General features: G+C 31.6%; 1 protein-coding gene across 3 annotated transcripts in view; it reads left to right on the top strand.

The window, feature by feature from the left end:
- Positions 1–17,428, top strand: part of LOC126743682 (uncharacterized) — a 145,221-nt gene extending 127,793 nt beyond the window's left edge. For 2 of the 3 annotated variants that reach the window (XM_050450889.1, XM_050450888.1), the window contains exons 4-5: positions 2,644–2,731; positions 4,983–5,800. In XM_050450889.1, coding sequence (XP_050306846.1) covers positions 2,644–2,731; positions 4,983–5,109 — 215 coding nt within the window. In that variant the 3' untranslated portion in view covers positions 5,110–5,800. Of the gene's footprint in view, positions 1–2,643; positions 2,732–4,982; positions 5,801–16,773 lie in introns of those variants that run through there. The other variant, XM_050450890.1, reaches the window with a different exon arrangement.
- Positions 17,429–18,389: the final 961 nt, after the last annotated feature.

The following is an 18,389-nucleotide window of genomic DNA, read 5'->3' as shown; positions in this document are numbered from 1 at the left end:
TCCGTAGGATAGAAAAGGACGAAAATAACCACGTGTTGACTGGGTGCAGGATGACGCGGAAGTGCTCCAATCACTTGTTATGGGAACACTGTATAAAGATGGTTAAGGAGACTAATTGCTCTTGGTCTATATGTTTCCAGATCCGTTATATCTCCCTTCTTATGCAAAAGTATACTTATTGAATTCCGCCACTTTGTTGAGATATTCTGAATCCAGACATAGATTAAAGAGTTTTTGATTCATGGACATCCGTAGTGGTTCTCCCATCTTTATCGCTTCTGTGACGACATCGTCATCCTCTGGAGCTCTATTATTCTTCATCTTTTTCAAAGCAATATTAATTCAATTCAGAGAGATCTCCGAAATATTCTCGGTGCCCTGATTTTGAACCCTTCTCCGCAGATATTCCTCTGGATTTAGAGTGTTTTATTTAGTGTATAAAGCTTTAGAAAATGATTCCACAATTTGTAACAAATATTCTTGTGTTCGACGTGCTATTACTATACTTATCCTTAAGTTTGACAATTACTCTTTTTCTCTTTCTCTTAATAGTTTTAACGATTTTCTCGTCTTTGTACTTTTTCAAGTTCTTTTTGACTACTTTTGCTACTTCCTGGTTCGGTCTCTTTATTTCGTCTTGGCTAACGTTTTCGTCACTTTTCAGTGTTCTCCGTTCCATCAAAACTATATTATTATAGAAAGGAAAATAAATTTCCCATCTCTGTATAAGGTTTTCAAGAAAAAAATTTCTTTAATTTTACCTTTTGCACGTTTTTATAGTGATGTATAATGCTTGATCATCTAAAGAATAATTTTTGTTTTCTTCTTTTTGCATTACATCCGCGTTGGAATTGTACTTAAGTCTAGAGTAGCTTTCTGTTCTTTATAGATACCTGAGGATAAGTCTCAATGATAATTCGAAAGTTGGCAGGAATATTTTTTCTTTTTATCAAAATACCCACATTAATACCTGTAATTGGTCAATAATATTGATAAAAAAATCCCAAAGCGAATAAGTAACATTTTAAAGAGATTATTATTTAATATAATCCTAGGACAACATGACTTCTTAAACTGGCATGTTGATTCCTGAATGATTGCAGAATTTCCAATTGATTACTAAAAATTATTCATTTAGATTCATTTCTTAAAAGTGCTAGCAAGTGATTCCTATGTGTCACAGTTATTTGCAGTAACGGTTCAAAAATTTTAAAAAATCCTCCCAATTTATAACTAAATTCAGAACTGCATTATTAATAAATATAGAAATTTATATTTATATTTTTTATTAATTTTACATAGAACAAGTTGTAATTAAAAGATAGAGAAAAAGTAAGTAAGGTTTCTAAAAAAAATGCTAAATGAAATCGTTCTTTTTTTATTTCTTGAACTAAAGGTGATTTTTGTGATGTCTCAATTATGAAAGAACTACATGCATAATCAAATTTTAATAACATTCATGTAATTCATTACAGTTACTTGAATGTTATTAAAATAAACGATTGATTATGAATTTAAATTTAGAGTTAAAAATAGAGTATATAATTTTTTTATTTGGATATGGCTTGTTGGTTGGTCTTATTATTGAAGCAAGGCATAATTTAAATGGATACAATGCTTATAGCTTATGCAATAATATGGTTTTTATTGTCATTTTTTCAAAGACATTTAGGCCCTTTGAACTTCATTTTTTATTTGAAAATTTTGTCTAATTTTTAAAAAAAATGTGACGTATTTATATTTTCTTCAATCAAAGTTACTTTTTAATTTTTTAATCAGATTGCCTGAAAACAGAGGACAAAAAATTGCTACAGATTTTATTATATTCAATACCATATAACAACTTTTATGTTACTTAATAATAGCAAAGTCTACATATTTGTATTTTTTTTTCGTTGAAATATATAGACTTGGTATGGTTGGTAATGATAGGTCTTGCATGTCCTTATTTGAGGAAAGATGCTTTTTTCATAGATTTTGCTGATAGTTTAAGAATCATAACATCCATTTTTAAATATGCTGTACTGAAGACATTACTTTTTTATACAAAAATCTTTGTTTAGCTTCCTTAACATTTTGCATGAATTTAAAAACGTGATAATTATTTATGTTTGTAAACTGAAAACAGATTTTAAAAAGTTAGTTTCATTGGATGGTATCAATGGCAAAAAAGCAGATATCTATTTTGTGTTTCTATTAACGTTTTTATAATTTTGTGATGTCATTTTCAAGATACTACATTAAAAAGAAGTGAAACATTAAGATTATTTAGCTCCAAAGTATTTTTTTAATTTTTTTTTATTAAAAAATAAAAAGACTAATTATTTAATTAGAAAATATTTAAAAAAAAAGAAGAATTAATTGTTTTGTCATTAAAATATTATAGTAGCAGTTTAATAGAAACTTCTGGTTTGTGTACAATTTTAAAAGTGAAAGGAAAAAAATTATTTATTTTTTTCACTTTGACATAAAACATCTTTTAATTTTAGTATCCTGAGGATTGCATTAAAACTTCCCGTGTCACCGATATAAACACCAAATAGTTCTGTTTTTCTTCACATCATCGAACAAAATCGACTTTTAAAATTATAATTTAATAATGAACATTCTAATTTTTGGAATTAAATAATATTTTATTTACAGGACGAAGGTGTGACGAATCGACGAAAAATGGATTTTGTATGGAACAAGGGATCTGTTATATCGATGCGAATGAAGTACAATTTTGCGAGTAAGAGCATTTAAAATTATTTTTTTCGTTTTTCATGATGTTGATTTAAAGCAAAAATTTTTATTCATCTATAAGTATCAACAAGCAAATGACTCTTACACAAAATATTAAATATCTTAATAAAACGTATACTAAAAATGATTTATTTCTAAAATTACTAAAAACAACGAAACTAAAAAATAACAAAACACAAATCAGAAAATAATTGAGTCATAGGAGGTGAGCAAATTTGGGTCAAAGGTACTGATCAAATAAGTAAAAAGAGTTTTTTATTAGGTACTACGTAATCTTGGCCCGAAATGCTGAAAGGAGCATATTCTTAACACAGACAGGCAACACATTTAAAAACTATACTGAAAACTCTCAGTGTATTGAAATGTAAACTTAAGCACTCTCTATAGTCCAGATTAGCAAGCAGTCTTATAAATCTGCGTTACAAGGCAAATATTTTAAACATATGAGCACAGTGACCCCAATTAGATACACAGTACGTCAATATAGAATAGAAGTATCCAAATTATGCAGTCCTGAGCATACAAGCCGAAACTGAGTGGACAAATTTCGTTTTAGGAATATACATCTTGACAACTTTTTTTAACATACGACCACCAGATGAATCCCGAATCTAGAGTAACACCAAGGAAAGATACAACTTCATCCAGGGTCTGTTAACCATGACTACAATCTCTAAGGAAAAAAATTTAAAGCCTGGATCTGCTGTCCTTTGGAATTTAGGCGACGGAGCGGTTGCTTAGTATCCTGCTAGTCTTAAAAATAAAACTTTGTTTTTTTTTGTTTTGTAATTTTATCTATTACATAAGATTATAAACAGACTACTAAATGTATATCGTACAACGGAATCTCTTCTGTCGGAGAGAGTCAATCAAGCCCAAGAACTGTGCCTAATTTTATATTTTTCGTGACTTTTTACTCCTTTTTTGTCACTTCCTCGACTTCTTGCATTTGTTTGCTTCAATGTTTGTTTTCAAAAAAATATATTTTTAATGTTGTTTTGAATTAAACTTAATCGATTTGATACCGCCCATTCCCGTAGGTCACTGCATGATTGAGCTGTAATATCCAGGCTGTATAGACTACTATCAGCAATTATTAAGGTTGTTGTATCATCAGCATTAAGATAAAATACAGTCCCAGGATGAAAGTTGGAAAGATCATTGACATACACTAGAAAAAAAATAGGCCCAAAAACAGAGCCCTACGGCACGCCATGTATCCACCACTCTCAATGTGAACATATTGACTGTTGCCTATTAAGTAGGACTGAAGCAAGTTAATACTTGAATAATTGTCAATAAATCTATAATAGACGGGCTTTTGAAGACGTATACTATACTCAACACAATCGAAATTATTTGAAAAATCGTAAAATGTTGCCTGAGAGTGGAAACTGCACTCAAAACCCTTCAGAATGTTTAAAATTCCGAAAAAAAAATGATATAAATTAAAGGATCAGCTCTTCTTGTAAATTTATTGATAAGATAATAAAATAGCAGAAAAGTATAGTAATATGTTAATTTTCAAAGGTTACAGGTGTATTTTTCAAGGATAGAAACGTATCATCCATTTTTTCTCTAAGAGACCAAACGAAAACAAAACAAAGGTAAAAACACAAAGTCACAGTCAGTTTTTAAAAGCTACACGTGTTTCGCTCCTATCGAAGCATCATCAGGCCTAGACCTACACTTGAGTTGTAATGTGATCTGTGGATCAACAGATGCTATAGACATTATCTGATTTTCTTAAAAAAAAAAGGATAAAGCGAATTTTGGAATGGAACCTCTCAATTGCTTACATAAAATTTAATTCACTGCACTTCGCGGCCTGAACGACTTTTAATTTGGGTCAGACTGCAGTTATTAAAAAAGAAAAGTTTTTTTTCTTTCATTTCAAAAGCTTTCCCTTTTCATCTTGTGTTATATTTGCAAGTTAACACATTGTTTTCCACAACCAAGATCTTCGTTGATCGACCGTGTATGTTTTATACTGGTCTCTTGAATCTCGACCCTGATTACAACCCTGGACCTTAGTGGGTATCTTGTGGCATGACTATATTATAATGCATAAAATGTGAATAATCTTTAAATAATTAGTGGCTTATTTAAAGAACTGAAAAAGCTATACAATTTTTGAAATCCGAAATTCAAACCAATATTGTTGCTACTTTAAATCTAATATTGTATGTTTTGTTCCTTATTACTATATAATTAAATTTTATTTAATTTAATTCCAGATGTAACGAAGGATGGATCGGAGAACGTTGCCAAGAGAAAACCCCCCCGAACCCAGCGAGTAGGTATCCCCAAACTCCGGCTTACGCATGTAATCTCGGACTGTTCACCAAAGATTACTGCTCGTGAATAGAAAATCCCCAATTTCTTTTGTTACCGCCGCGTTTTTGTAAATAATACAATTTCTTTGATTATAAGGGAAAACAGTTGTATATTTGTACATGAACGTTGATTTTTTTTTCTAAGACTGTGTATTTATATTTTGTATACAATAATTTGATATTCGGTCTGGATGTGGGTATCATGCCGTCTGAACTAATATAGTATTTATGTTTTTTTTTGTTAATTATATACTGTGTATATATATTTTTTTATTGGCATCAGTTTAAATAATAGTTTTATAGTTCCGGTGGCAAACTGGTGTAGATTGAGGGCTGACAGAAGGGAAACAATCCATATTTCTTACACACAAATGTCTTTAATACTCTATTACTCTTAACATTTTCTTTTTTCTAGACAATCATTGCTTAAATTCCTTATAAAACTTCTATTGTACTGAAAATACCAAATATATTCTGTCAGCTCCCAAAAGTTACAAAAGCAAATCCCAACCCCAATAAAGACCGATATTTTACTACTTATTTCTTTTGTATAAAAAAAAGCAAAACCAAAACCTCACTGTAGATATAAAATTATTAATTTATTTATTACATCTATACTCACAACAAACTCTGACTTAACAAAACAAAGAAATCGAAAGTCTAGCTGTAAAATTATTTTTTTGGACTTTTAATAAAACCAACGTGACTTACCAAACGTAGCTGACGGTCGTATTATTTTTTTTTTATACAACCCCCAATATAAATATGGCGAAAAATGGCAGAAATGATTGGAAAGTAAGTAAAAAAAAAACTAGTGCACAAATTTGTCTCTAACCACAGTGTTTTATTTTTTTAATACTAATATATCGTATGACTATAGACTATAGATTTTGTTGTGAGTTAGATGTAATTAACCCCATCTAAAAATGCATGTGTAGATTTATAGTAGAAGCAACTAATATTATAATATTATTGGCAACGTCGCTTTGGGGGCTTAGGTTAGATGTGTACAAAAAGTGATGCGCGGTGTGAAACTTTAAGGGAAGAGCAAGAGATGAAGCAATTTTTTGATATAAGATATTTTCAGACCTTGAATATTCTTTTATGATTTTAGACTACAAAATAACCATAAGTCACAAATTAGCAATCACCCAATTTCAGCATTTTCCAATAAAATAGGTTTTATAAGGATTGAATTGATCGAATTTTGCTGTTTCAGCATTTTTTTTTTTTAAATACAAATTATTTTTCTAAATATGTATAAGCTGTCTCAAAGAATTCAAGGGTGACCATTAGGATCTCGGTAACCTTGACAAATATAAGGATTTGATTGTTCTAAAAATCCCTTTTAAAACCATAGATCAAAATAAGTGAAGCTTTTTTGTTTGCTACTTTTCTTGCCTGACATGTTGGCGATTTAAAATTGATGATTGGTTTCGTCTTTTAGCGACCATCGTCGACTTTTTTTCCCTTTTGGGCACAGTATTGCATTATACCAAATGTACCGAGTCTTTTTAATTATCTTTTGAATGATGTACCACATTTGCATCTAATTCCAAAATTAGGAAAAAAAGAATTACTATTTAAAGAGCGTTGCTTATTTTTGTTACATAATGTACTAAGAATGTCTTAAATTACCAATAACGCAAAACGTAGATCACTTACTCTTTTAAAAATGTATATACAGGTTCTTTATTAATTGAGTCAATTGAACACTTATTTCACAATTATTTTATAAAAGGTAACGGGCGTTTAAAAAAAATTTAAGGGTTAATATTTAAGGAAGAACCTTAAAATCTAGGCAACTTACACTTTCAAAAATCTAAGAACAGGTTCTATAATTAAATTGACTGGACATCTAAACAGCGTTTTTTCAAAAAAATTAGAGGGTATTGAAAACCATATGTTTTTCTACAGAAAAAAGTATAAAAGGTGAAAAAGTACTAAATAGGGATTATGACAAATTTAAAGATAATTGATAGATATGCAATATATTCTTTAGGAAAAACCTAAAAAATGCTTAAAATATTTTACGCAGACAATATTATCTTTAAGAGTATTTTTTCTCAAAATAATAAAAAACATAATTCAAAAATCAGGACACTCCAGGTACGGAGAATTTTTTTTTTGGATTTTTTTTGTCGGCGAAGAAATCCTTTTTGAACACCAGTAGTGTCGGATTCTATGCCACTCACTAAAACTTCCCCAGTGGGTGGTATCTGGTTGGTTCCCTGCCCTGTGGTCTGCTCTGTTGCAGTCCTATTGTGCCCCACAGAGTTACTCCCACATGTTCAACTCTGTCCCTTTTAAGAAGTCCAGTATTTGGTTCAGTGGTGTAGTTCTTATCCTCTTTGGTAAAGGTTTGGCTTCGACCAGGACTGTCTGTACTGTTTTGTCTATCCTGTTTCGTACAGATTTTGATCTAGTCTCAACTGTCTAAAAGCATATATTACTGCTTGGTCTCCTGTAATGATGGCGAAGCTTCGGCCCCTTGGCATCCCTTTCCTCATCAGTTGGATACAGGTCTGGATACCTGTTATGTTTGCCTATAAGTATGTTGCTTCCAGTCTCAGGTTCAACGTGAGTTGCCTGCCCTTCGTCTAGTATGCTCACTGCTACCCTGATCTTCGATCGTGGTAGCAGTGATGGCCGGAGTGACCATACTGAGTAGCCGCCTTACCTAAGCCGGATAACTTCTGTGCCCAGTGGTCCCTTTCCCTCCTTAATTACAAAAGGTTTTTCTGGCTGTTTGACCTTTTTAGTGCCATACTCCCAAGGACCTGTATCTTTACGAATAGGGTATTGTGTCCAACTTTCGTTAGGATCGTTGTGCCATTCAATTGTAGCCTTTTTGTCCTCATATTGCTTCGGACCGTACTACTAGGTGTATTGAACTTAGCTTTGTCAGGTTTTCTAGGTCAGCTCAGTCGGTGTCAAGGCTCCTGCTATACCCAGACACGCTGTTCCTTGTGTTTTGTTGAGTATCTGAATAACGGTTCTCTTTTCTGCTGCATGCCACCATATTGGTGTTGCGTATGTAATGATGAGTCTCACCATTGTTGTATACACCCACTGTATCATTTTTGGTGAGAGTCGCGTTGATCTATTATTTATTTCATGCTTCTTAACAAGTTTTTTATCCAAGGTCACCTCTAGATATTTGCCAATATCTTCGACTTGCAAGTATTTACCAAAGGGCACTAAGTCTCTTAAGGAAACTAGAATGGCTTTTGCGGAGTTTACTCCTAATTGTTTTTCCATGCACCAATATTCGACAACGTTCAGAGCTCTTTGGATTTTTTCAAATACATGAGCTTGGTTGCCCCCTCGTGCTAGTAGAACGATGTCGTCTACGTATACCACAGCAAAGATATGCTCTCTCTCCAGTCGTGTCAGCAGGCTGTCCGATACAAGTTTTCACAGCAGTAATGAGAGTACTCCCTGCATAGTGGCTTTTACCGTAGTGCTTTGGAGACTCGCTGTCACCTTCCTATAGTTTAGCATTTGGTTGACCCAACCGCCTATCATAGGATATATACCTCGTGCAGCTACGGCATAGTTGATTGCGTCATACGTGTTGTCAAATGCTCCTTCAATATCTAAGAAGGCTCTTAGGACGATTTTCCATTGCTTCGGGTTTCGCTTATGAGTCACGTCCGAGTTTTAGGAGGAATACTGTCTTCGAATCCCATTAACTCTTTGGTAGGTATGTGCGCTGGCCCGCATTATTTTGCATACCGCGGGTATCAGCAATTGTTTGCCCTGCTATAGCATTATAGATATGAACCATCTATTTCGGGAGACTTAAATGTTTTGAAGGTGTCTATCGTCCATGTAACTTTCTCGGTTTAAGAAAATGAGTTTTTATTAAAAAAGTTTACCAACGTTACAAGACCATGGATCAAAAATTATACATCTTTTTTAGAAATATGTATGTCACTTCTTTTGTCAAATTGAGAATAAACATATATTTCAGTACTTCGCGAATAATCTTACATGACTTTAAGAATATGTATTATTTTGATAATGATTTCTATTTTTGAAATAATTCACATTTGTTTTTTTAAATTATATGCAGCTACTTTCTTTGAACTGATACTTGACCTTATCTTAAAGTTTTACAAATAAAACTACACGGTATGGAAAAACCAAATTATTTTTTTCTAAGAAATTCATAGACTCAACATATTGTATATACTTTTGAAAATAGATTCTTTAATTAAATTGATCAATTACCTTTCACCGGTTTTTTTTTTAATTATACAAGATGATACTTATTATACAGGGTGTTTCAGAACTATGCGATCAAACTTCTGGGTTTGTTCAGTGCAACATAAGAATCCATTTGAGTATAGGAACCCATGTCCGGAAATGCGTCACTACGCCACTACGGCCCTAAGACGCGTTAAAATTTATAAAAAACAATAATTACCTAAATAGGATCTGCTGCATTTATTTTTACCTTTTGTACATGATACCATAATAACAATTGTTTAAAATCAACGCTTATCAATGTCAATTCTCAATGTCATGTTTAAAAATTTTATAGCTTACAATTTTTAAACATTTATTGCTAATGGAAAACTCTATCAATCAAGAATTGGCGGATATGCATTTGGCATACGAAGCAACAAACTGCAATGCACGAGCAGCATCGCGGTTGTATCATGAACGTTATCCCGAACGACAGCATCCTGGATACAAAAAGTTTATTGCGGTTCACCGGCGGCTCGTTGAGACAGGCATGTTTAAGACCAAGATGCATAATACTGGTGTTGCTCGAACCGTAAGAACGGTCGAATTTGAAGAAGAGGTGCTTCAGCGAGTTGCCGATCAACCATCAAATAGCACACGTGACGTCGCTAAGAATATGAATACGAGTAACGTTTCTGTCTGGCGGGTACTACACGAGCAACAACTCCACCTTACCACTTCCAGAAAGTTCAAGGTATGACTGCGGCCGATTATCATCCTAGAGTTCAATTTTGTCGATGGCTTCTGGATCACATCATTGCACAACCAAATTTTTTACGATATGTTTTGTGGAACGATGACGGTTTTTTTTTTTGGGACGAAGAAAATCCTTATGCAATTTTTCCAAGAAAACATCAGAATCGTTGGTATGTCAACGTATGGGCAGGCATTGTTGATGATTATTTAGTTGGGCCATATCTTCTACCGGAATGGTTAACGGGACCTATTTATCTGCGTTTCTTGGAGGAAGTTCTTCCAGAACTCGAAAATGTTCCACTAAACGTTAGACAGCAAATGTGGTTTCAGCATGATGGAGCGCCGGCTCACTTTGCTCTACAAGTACGCGAGTATTTGGCTCAGCGGTTTGGGCACCGTTGGTTGGCCAGAGGTGTTTCTTGGCCTCCTAGGTCACTCGATTTAACGTCGCTCGATTTTTTCTTGTGGGGACATGTAAAGTCTTTAGTCTACGAAACTCTAGTAGAATCAGAGCTAGACTTAATTGGACGAATAATAGCAGCATTTGAAATCATTCAAAACGAGGATCAAATTTTTAGTGTAGTCCGCCGAAATCATGTGCGGCGTTTAAATCGGTGTATTGAGGTTGAAGCAAGACATTTTGAACAATTGTTGTGATGGTATCATATACAAAACATAAAAATAAATGCATCAGATCCTATTAAGGTAATTAATATTTTTTCTAAATTTAAACGCGTCTTAGGGCCGTAGTGGCGTAGTGACACATTTCCGGACATGGGTTCCTATACTCAAATGGATTCTACTGTTGCACTGAACAACCCCTAGAAGTTTAATCCCATATTTCTAAAACACCCTGTACAAGTTTTACAATTATGCTGCGTGTAAAACTTAAAGACCTTAATTTATTAAATACTTTTTACAGCATTTTCAATAAATTAAAATAGTTTCAGAAATAGGACAATAATGATTTTTTAAGAATTCAGAGAATGACCCTACCTCAAAGACTTGCTTTTACTTTTAAAAATGCTTATTTGTGTACAGGTTCTTTTCGAGCTAATTCAGCATTTTTCAAAAAAATATCTATGTAAGAAAAAAATTATTATCTAAAATATAAGGCAAATATCAGAAATTTAAAAAATATATGTATATCCTAATTCTCAGGCAAAAAATATGTATTTCTTTAGAATTTTATTTTTTTTTAATTAAACTTAAAATTTCTCTAAAATTATTAACAATTGGATTAAGCCATGTTATTCAAGAACCAGAATACTATAAACCCCATATTTATTTACTATTTTTTTCTCCACAATATTTACAACATATCTCCAAAATGTTGTAATTTTTTCACAATTTTAAAAATGTGTTAACACATTCTTTGATCCCAACTTCAAAGTTGAAAAAAGTATTTTCTTTTAAACAAATGATGTTTTTTTTTCTAAAATTCTAAAAACCATGATAACTCGCACTTTAACAGATTTACCGACGAGATCTTTAAATTAATTTATTAAAAACTTCCCGCATTCTGTTTTTTTTTTTATCTCATTGGATTAAAAAACACTTACCTTTCACTAAGTTTTATTAATTTTAATTAAGGATGTATAAAAATTAATTGACTTCCAACCAATCCAACTTCCAATCCATCAACTAGCACTTGAAAATATATACAAGTTTTAGATTTAAATTGAGTGTAAAACTAGTTTTTCAATTCAAAAACCAGAAATTTCAATACTTTCAATATTTGCATGGACTCCTTAATTTATTAAACACTTTCTTGGGCATTTTCAACATAACTCGATGATGACGATCAATGACGATAACTCATAGACTAAGCATCTTGTAATTTTAAAAATGCATGTTTGTCTACAGATCCTTTTGAAGATATTTTAGCATTCTTTAAAAAAAAAACTAATGAGTTGTTTAAAAAAATATCTAAGTAAGAAAATTATTTTTGTCTAAGAAATAAGTCAAACATCGGAGATTTAAAAATTATATTTATATTATAATTCTCAGACAAAACTATGTATTTCTTTTGAATTGTATGAAAATAACAACTTTAATACCGGGCAACTCACACTACTGAAAATTTAGAAGCAGGTTCTAAAATTAAATTGGACTGAGCTGTTTTTATCAAAAAATACGATACTGAAAACCATATATTTATTTAGGAATTTTTCTCTACAATATTTGCAACATATCTCCAAAACCTGGTAACAATGTATTTTTTTAATTACTCCCAAAATAGCCATTATTAAAAAAAAAGATCAGACACATTTTTAAAAATACACATTCTTTGATCACAACTGGAAAGCTGAAGAAAGTGAATGTACTATTAAAATTCCATAACCGAAAAACCCTGATAATCGCACTCGATTTAAAGACGATATCCTTAAATTAATTTATTAAAAACTTAAAGCATCGTTTTTTTTTTCCTGCAATTACTCAAAAATTAGGATTCTCTAAAATTAATCATTTTCCACCTTTAAACTCACAAAACTAGGCAGCTAACAGACTTTATTTTTAGGAAAATTATTTTTCCCCCAAAAGATAAGCGCAATTCAAAAACCAGAAAATTCACAGTTTTTAAGAATTTTAATAATTATGTAATTAGAATCGTGAATTTCGAAATAGGGCTTATCTCGCAAAAACGTAATTTTCCAGAAAAAGCTAAAAACTGAATTGCTTCTGACAGATTTGAACTACGAAAATATGAATTTTCCCAATATTCACAACCTTTGTTTGACATCTTAACGTTGCCAAATTTTTTTTCTTTTCAAATAAGTATACATGGAGAAAATGGACTTTAGAATTTTCCGAGATGAGCCGTTTTCGAAATTTAAGCACCACTTGAGAGGTTATATAAAGGTCTTGTTCGATGTCAGTCAGCTTCTGCTTCTCTGTCAGTAGTCGGCCAGCTCAAAATACTATCGTAAAAGTCTTCATATTCTGCAGGTATATACAGCCTCAACTTTTTCAAGTCAGTCATTTTAAGTTATTTATTGGCAGTTTTGAGGAATAGCATGGAAAGTCTTCAACAGTAGGAAGATTAGCACAAATACCTTTAGTTTTTGAAAGGCTAAAAGTTTCAGTATTAATTTCGCTGTCAATGAAGGGGCGACATACAACTTTGTTTTCTTTAGCAACTTTTTTTCCATAGCATCTTTCTGATAACGGTTTTGCTTTATAGTGTACTTTGCACCATGCCTTGAAATCAATGACATCGGTATAAGTTATCGTTTTTACACAAAATTTATCTGTTTTAGTGCTACTGAGTATTAAATTCGTATACTGCTCGTGAGTAAATAAACGATCTTCTCTTCTAATCTTACGCTTTATGGTTGCAAAATCTCTGTAACAGTCATTAAAGGAATGACCTCTTTGGGGAAAAGAAAGAAAAACTTTTAAATTTCGAGTAAGTGACAAAGCGATAAGATATTTTATTACGGTATTATTTTTATTTTGTCCAGGACATCCGTCGCAGAATAAATGTAATTCTGTAATATTTTCAGGAACATTTTTACATATAAAGTCATTTAAAAACGAAGCTACTTCGTTTGGTCCCTTCAACGCTTGGCACTCGTGATAGGAATACAAAGTTGCCTTCCCCGTTTTCATATTATGTACGCAGAATTCGTATACCCAAAGTGGGCGGTAATAGAACACTTCTTGGACTGGAAGTACTGGCAGTGGTAGGTTCTGCATATAATCCAAAGACAATCCGAAAATGGTACTGCCGTTCTCGTTACATTTTTCTGTAATAGCTTTGGCTTTATTAAAAAACTTCGATGCCCGACGTTTATGTATGATTAGCTCCACACTGGCGACCCTCTTGGCATTATCGTTTAAATGGGGATTCTTCAGCTTAACGCTAATTTCTTCACATTTTGAGCACACATCAATTTGTGGCCTACCAAATGCCAAGTCAAAATTTACATTGAAATAATTTCTAAAAAACTGATAATTTACTTTGCTTTCTGGATATTTTGCCGAAAATCTCTCATGCAATATTGTCACATTCAACACAGATGATAAGAATTTTTTTACAATGTTATTTGAATAGTGAATTTCTTAAACAGGCATTGACTCGACAAAGTTGTGAATTAAAGCACATATTTCTGCGGGCATTACATTGCTTCTAGACCCGGCAGATTTTCCTCGCATATCGTGGGGGCTTTTATTTGCAATTTTTAGTAGTCGAATTCTCTTTATTCTCTTGTCGGTAACACCATGCAAGTTTAGAAAGGCTACTTTACATACTTCTTTTCTATTTCCATTTGCTTCGATAAAATACTTATAAGAGTAACTCTTTGGCTTACTAATTTTATCTTCTTGACGTTTAGAAGTATCCTTCAGAGGGAACGCCACCATCAATCCTTGAATATATATGTCCTGTTCATCTTTGGTAATAAAGCCATTTATACGATTCAATATTGCTTCTTTGGCGTCATCGGAAAGATCGAAACATTTTCGAATGAACCTACAAAGATAAAACTATTTTTTCACAAAACCATTTTTGTATATATTATATATTGAATATAATATCTGCCTACTAAATAAATACCAATATTTATCTACCTCTATCCACATCTCCTATTATTTTTTAATTATGTAATAGAACATAGGTATATACTTATATATACTATAAGTATATATACCTACAACTAGGCCCAGATTTCCTACAAGGAATATTTTTACACACGTGGTTTATGTGTGCAAGTCCCTTAACTTTGGCTTTTTTGATAATTACATTTTTATACATTTCACTATTTCTTACTCCTCGCTTCTTTTTCTCTACTCCTGTATCTGCCTCGTTCGAACTACTAGACTCACTCATTGTTTAGAAAAAAACAGTAGTAACGTTAAACAAAACAGTACCCAAAATATGTGATTGTTAACTAATTCAAATGACAAACTTGACGTACACCAAGCAACTGTCGTAAAGCGACTGAAACAAGCAAACTTTACGATGCCTATACTCCAATAAAATTCACGTCTTATAAAAATAAGAAATCCCCTTTTTGGTTCGCTTCATTTACTAAACGCGTCGCAATGCATTACGAAAAGGACCCATCTCAGCGAGATGAATCCTTTTCGAAATTTGGTTTTAAAACCACGAGTTCGTATTTGTAAGAACAAACTCAGATATGAGCCCTTTTCCTTCATAAAATGTTGGCCTACTATTGAACCTGAAAAATTTGCGGAAAAGTCAAATTTGATCAAAATCCGAGATGAGTCCTTTTCGAAATTCACGATTCAATTATATATAATATTATTGCCTATTTTATCGTTGCTTAAAAAAGTTTGTTATAATCTTATTGATTCACAGATTTCACAGTATCTTTAGTTCAATTTATTGGACACTATTTCAGTGCTTTGTGAATAAATCAGCACGGTATCGCAATTTTTTTAAATGACTTTAATTTTATTTGCGAACTGACCCATAGACCAGATAACTCACTAATTGAAATTAATTATGCACTTATTAAAGCACTCGCAAATAAACCTGCCCGGTGCTAAAAAAGTGTTATTAAAATGAGTGATTTTTTTCCATAAATCATAACTCAATCCATAATAATAACTACAAATCAGAATAACTCACTGTTGGATTCAATTTTATTTAGAGGAAGAACCTGTTAGCATTTTTGAAATTTGTAGAACCGTTTTTGATATTTTCTTATTTTTTCAAAAAAAAATTATTTTTAAAAAGTCCATAACTGAAAAACCAGATTCTTTAAATAAAAATAATTAAATACCTAGTTCACCGTTTTCCAAAAAGCTTACATGGAATTGACAAAAATATATATTTCATATTCTTAAAGAAACTAGCAAATGCACGAAAGTCAAATAGTGTTATCAAATTAATCAGATAACTCAGCCTTTTATTAAACATTTATATACGAGTTCTTAATCATCTGTCATGGGGTTAAATTTATTAAAAATCTACTTCAGAGGGTTAAAAAGAGTCTTAAAAGATCTGACGATATCTAAATAACCAAAACCATTCCTACTTTAAGATTTTATATACCGCTTTTAATTAAATTATTTAAATGGCTAATTGCGCATTTAAGAATTTAATATAAAGGGCACTTCAATAATAGGCAGGGTATTAAAAAAAAAATTGAGGAATAATTTTTTTAGAGCCACAAAATGAGATAACTGACCAATTTTAAGATGTAAATATATTTTCTTAGTTATACTAATTAGATCCGTACTTTAGGGCTTGCATTTTTAGTTCATTTCTTTAAATAACTATTTCAGCAGTTTTCAAAACATTCAACTTCTTAAGTTTTTTGGAAAAATTACAAGTCAGGTTTATGAGGCTATTTTACTTGTCGCTGCCTTCTAACAACAATCGATGTTGCTATAGATATCTTTCAATGTTCGGCCAATTCATAAGTTAAAAAAAATCATACACTTGCTTTACCTAGTTCAGTTTTATTAGTCTTGAACAATGTTAGTCTTATAAAAGTAAATGGGAAAATCTGTGTTGGTCACGTCTTCATTTCCTGGAAGTTTCTTCAATTTATTGTCGTTTTAAGGTATAAGCTCTTCTACAAGATGTTCCATGACAGTTGACATGTTGATATATTACAGACTACCATCCACTCCTGTTCTAAACTATAGTACTCTGCAAAGTTAATTAAAATCCTAACGTCATACGATGGTGAGAAAGTAACATAGCCTAACCAAGACATGCCAATTTAATTTTAAAAAATATGTGTTTCTAACAATTTTTCTATTGCAGAAAGGTCGCTATCGTCCCGAAGACACCGCCCCCAAATCTGATATGGCAACTATAGGATAAAATGTTGAGCCGCGTCTGCGTTCTCTATAGGTGCGTGGCCACGTCATTATACCAAAGAAAGTCGTATTCATAGAGGTTAAACCGGTTGTAAATACTCATATATTAATATTTATTTTTTCTTTGTGAAGCTTTTTAGGGCTGCAAATTTATAAATCTAAGGCTTCACTGTATTAGCACTATTTATTGATATATAAGATTATACTCGCATCATGTGATAGCGACAAACAGAGTTTGAAAACTTATTAATTCATTAAGTATTTTGGAAATATTTTGAGGGGAGACAATTGAATCTCTCTGGGCTGTTTGTCGTATATACAATTAAGTTTTTGTATTTTGCCTTAAATGTTTTATTATTTGTATATTTAAATTTTTATATAGAAAATATGCGCACAAATTGTATGTATAAGACTTCTATATAATTTACAAAGGGAAGACAGCTTTAGGAAAAACAATTGTAATCGAATAATACTTACACGAAATGCTACTTAATGAGAAAAGTATCAATTTAATGATAATTTTGTGACATGCTGGTTTTGTGGTAAATATTATATTAATTATATAAAAATTTTGTCATGAATATCTGTAATCAGGAACAAGTATTACTAAATCTAATAAAAATAGATGTATTGAAAATAATTGTTTTATTTCAAATTGAAAATTATCTTTTAATCGTGAATCAATAAAGAAAGGACTTTAAATGTTCTCCAGTTGAATAGATGTTATGTATCAAAAAACTTTAGCATGAATTTATTTTATGTCAATATTCTAAAAAACCTCTAGTCTTTTAATTTAAACTGATTTGGTGAGTTAAAAGGAAAACAGAAATAGTATAATCAATTATAATAGTATATCCTTTTTAATATATCCGTTAGTTAGGTCGTCAGCTATTGACCAAAAGTAATTATTAATATCGGATCCAATACAATTTTTGAGGATTTTGGTTTGTTCTACTCAATTAATAATTTTCCAGGCTGGTGGGAATTTGTTTCTTCTTTTCGAACTTAGAAGAATAAAATTGCTGTTTAGCCCATTACAATTAGCTTGCTGTATGACCCACGATGTTAAAGAAATAATGTTTTTATAAGAATATTATCAAAATAAAAAGCTACGGTGTATGTAAAACCTATTTAGAGGTCTTAGGATATAAATGTCTGAAGATCAAACTGAAGATACCAAATGGCCAAAAAGCATGTGATATAAGACCTTAAAAGTTCTTTCAAATTTTTTATTTATTCATTTAATAAGGCATAAGGATTCATTCCAAATTATTGCCATGCAAATTATCTACATAAAACTATTCAGGTGAGTTTCCAGAGATGAAGATATCAAAGAAGTAATAAATTATTATTTAAATGTTTTGTTTTATTATTACAAGTTTGTTTCCCAATAATAATGTTCATATTTTAATTTTTTTTGTACTGAATACACTGGCAAAAAAGGGCAAATTCTTTAGTACGCGTATCACGAGTAGCGCTAGTGCTACGAAGGTGTCTGTGGATATTTTTCTTAAAGTTCTGCAAACTGGAAATATTCGGGAAAGACGTTATTTGGGAATT

The sequence above is a fragment of the Anthonomus grandis genome, chromosome 13 (genome assembly GCF_022605725.1).
Source record: "Anthonomus grandis grandis chromosome 13, icAntGran1.3, whole genome shotgun sequence".
In the NCBI taxonomy this organism is placed as follows: Eukaryota; Metazoa; Arthropoda; class Insecta; order Coleoptera; family Curculionidae; genus Anthonomus; species Anthonomus grandis.
The sequence above is the reverse complement of the archived record's forward strand: the minus strand, read 5'-3'. Positions and strand labels throughout refer to the sequence as shown.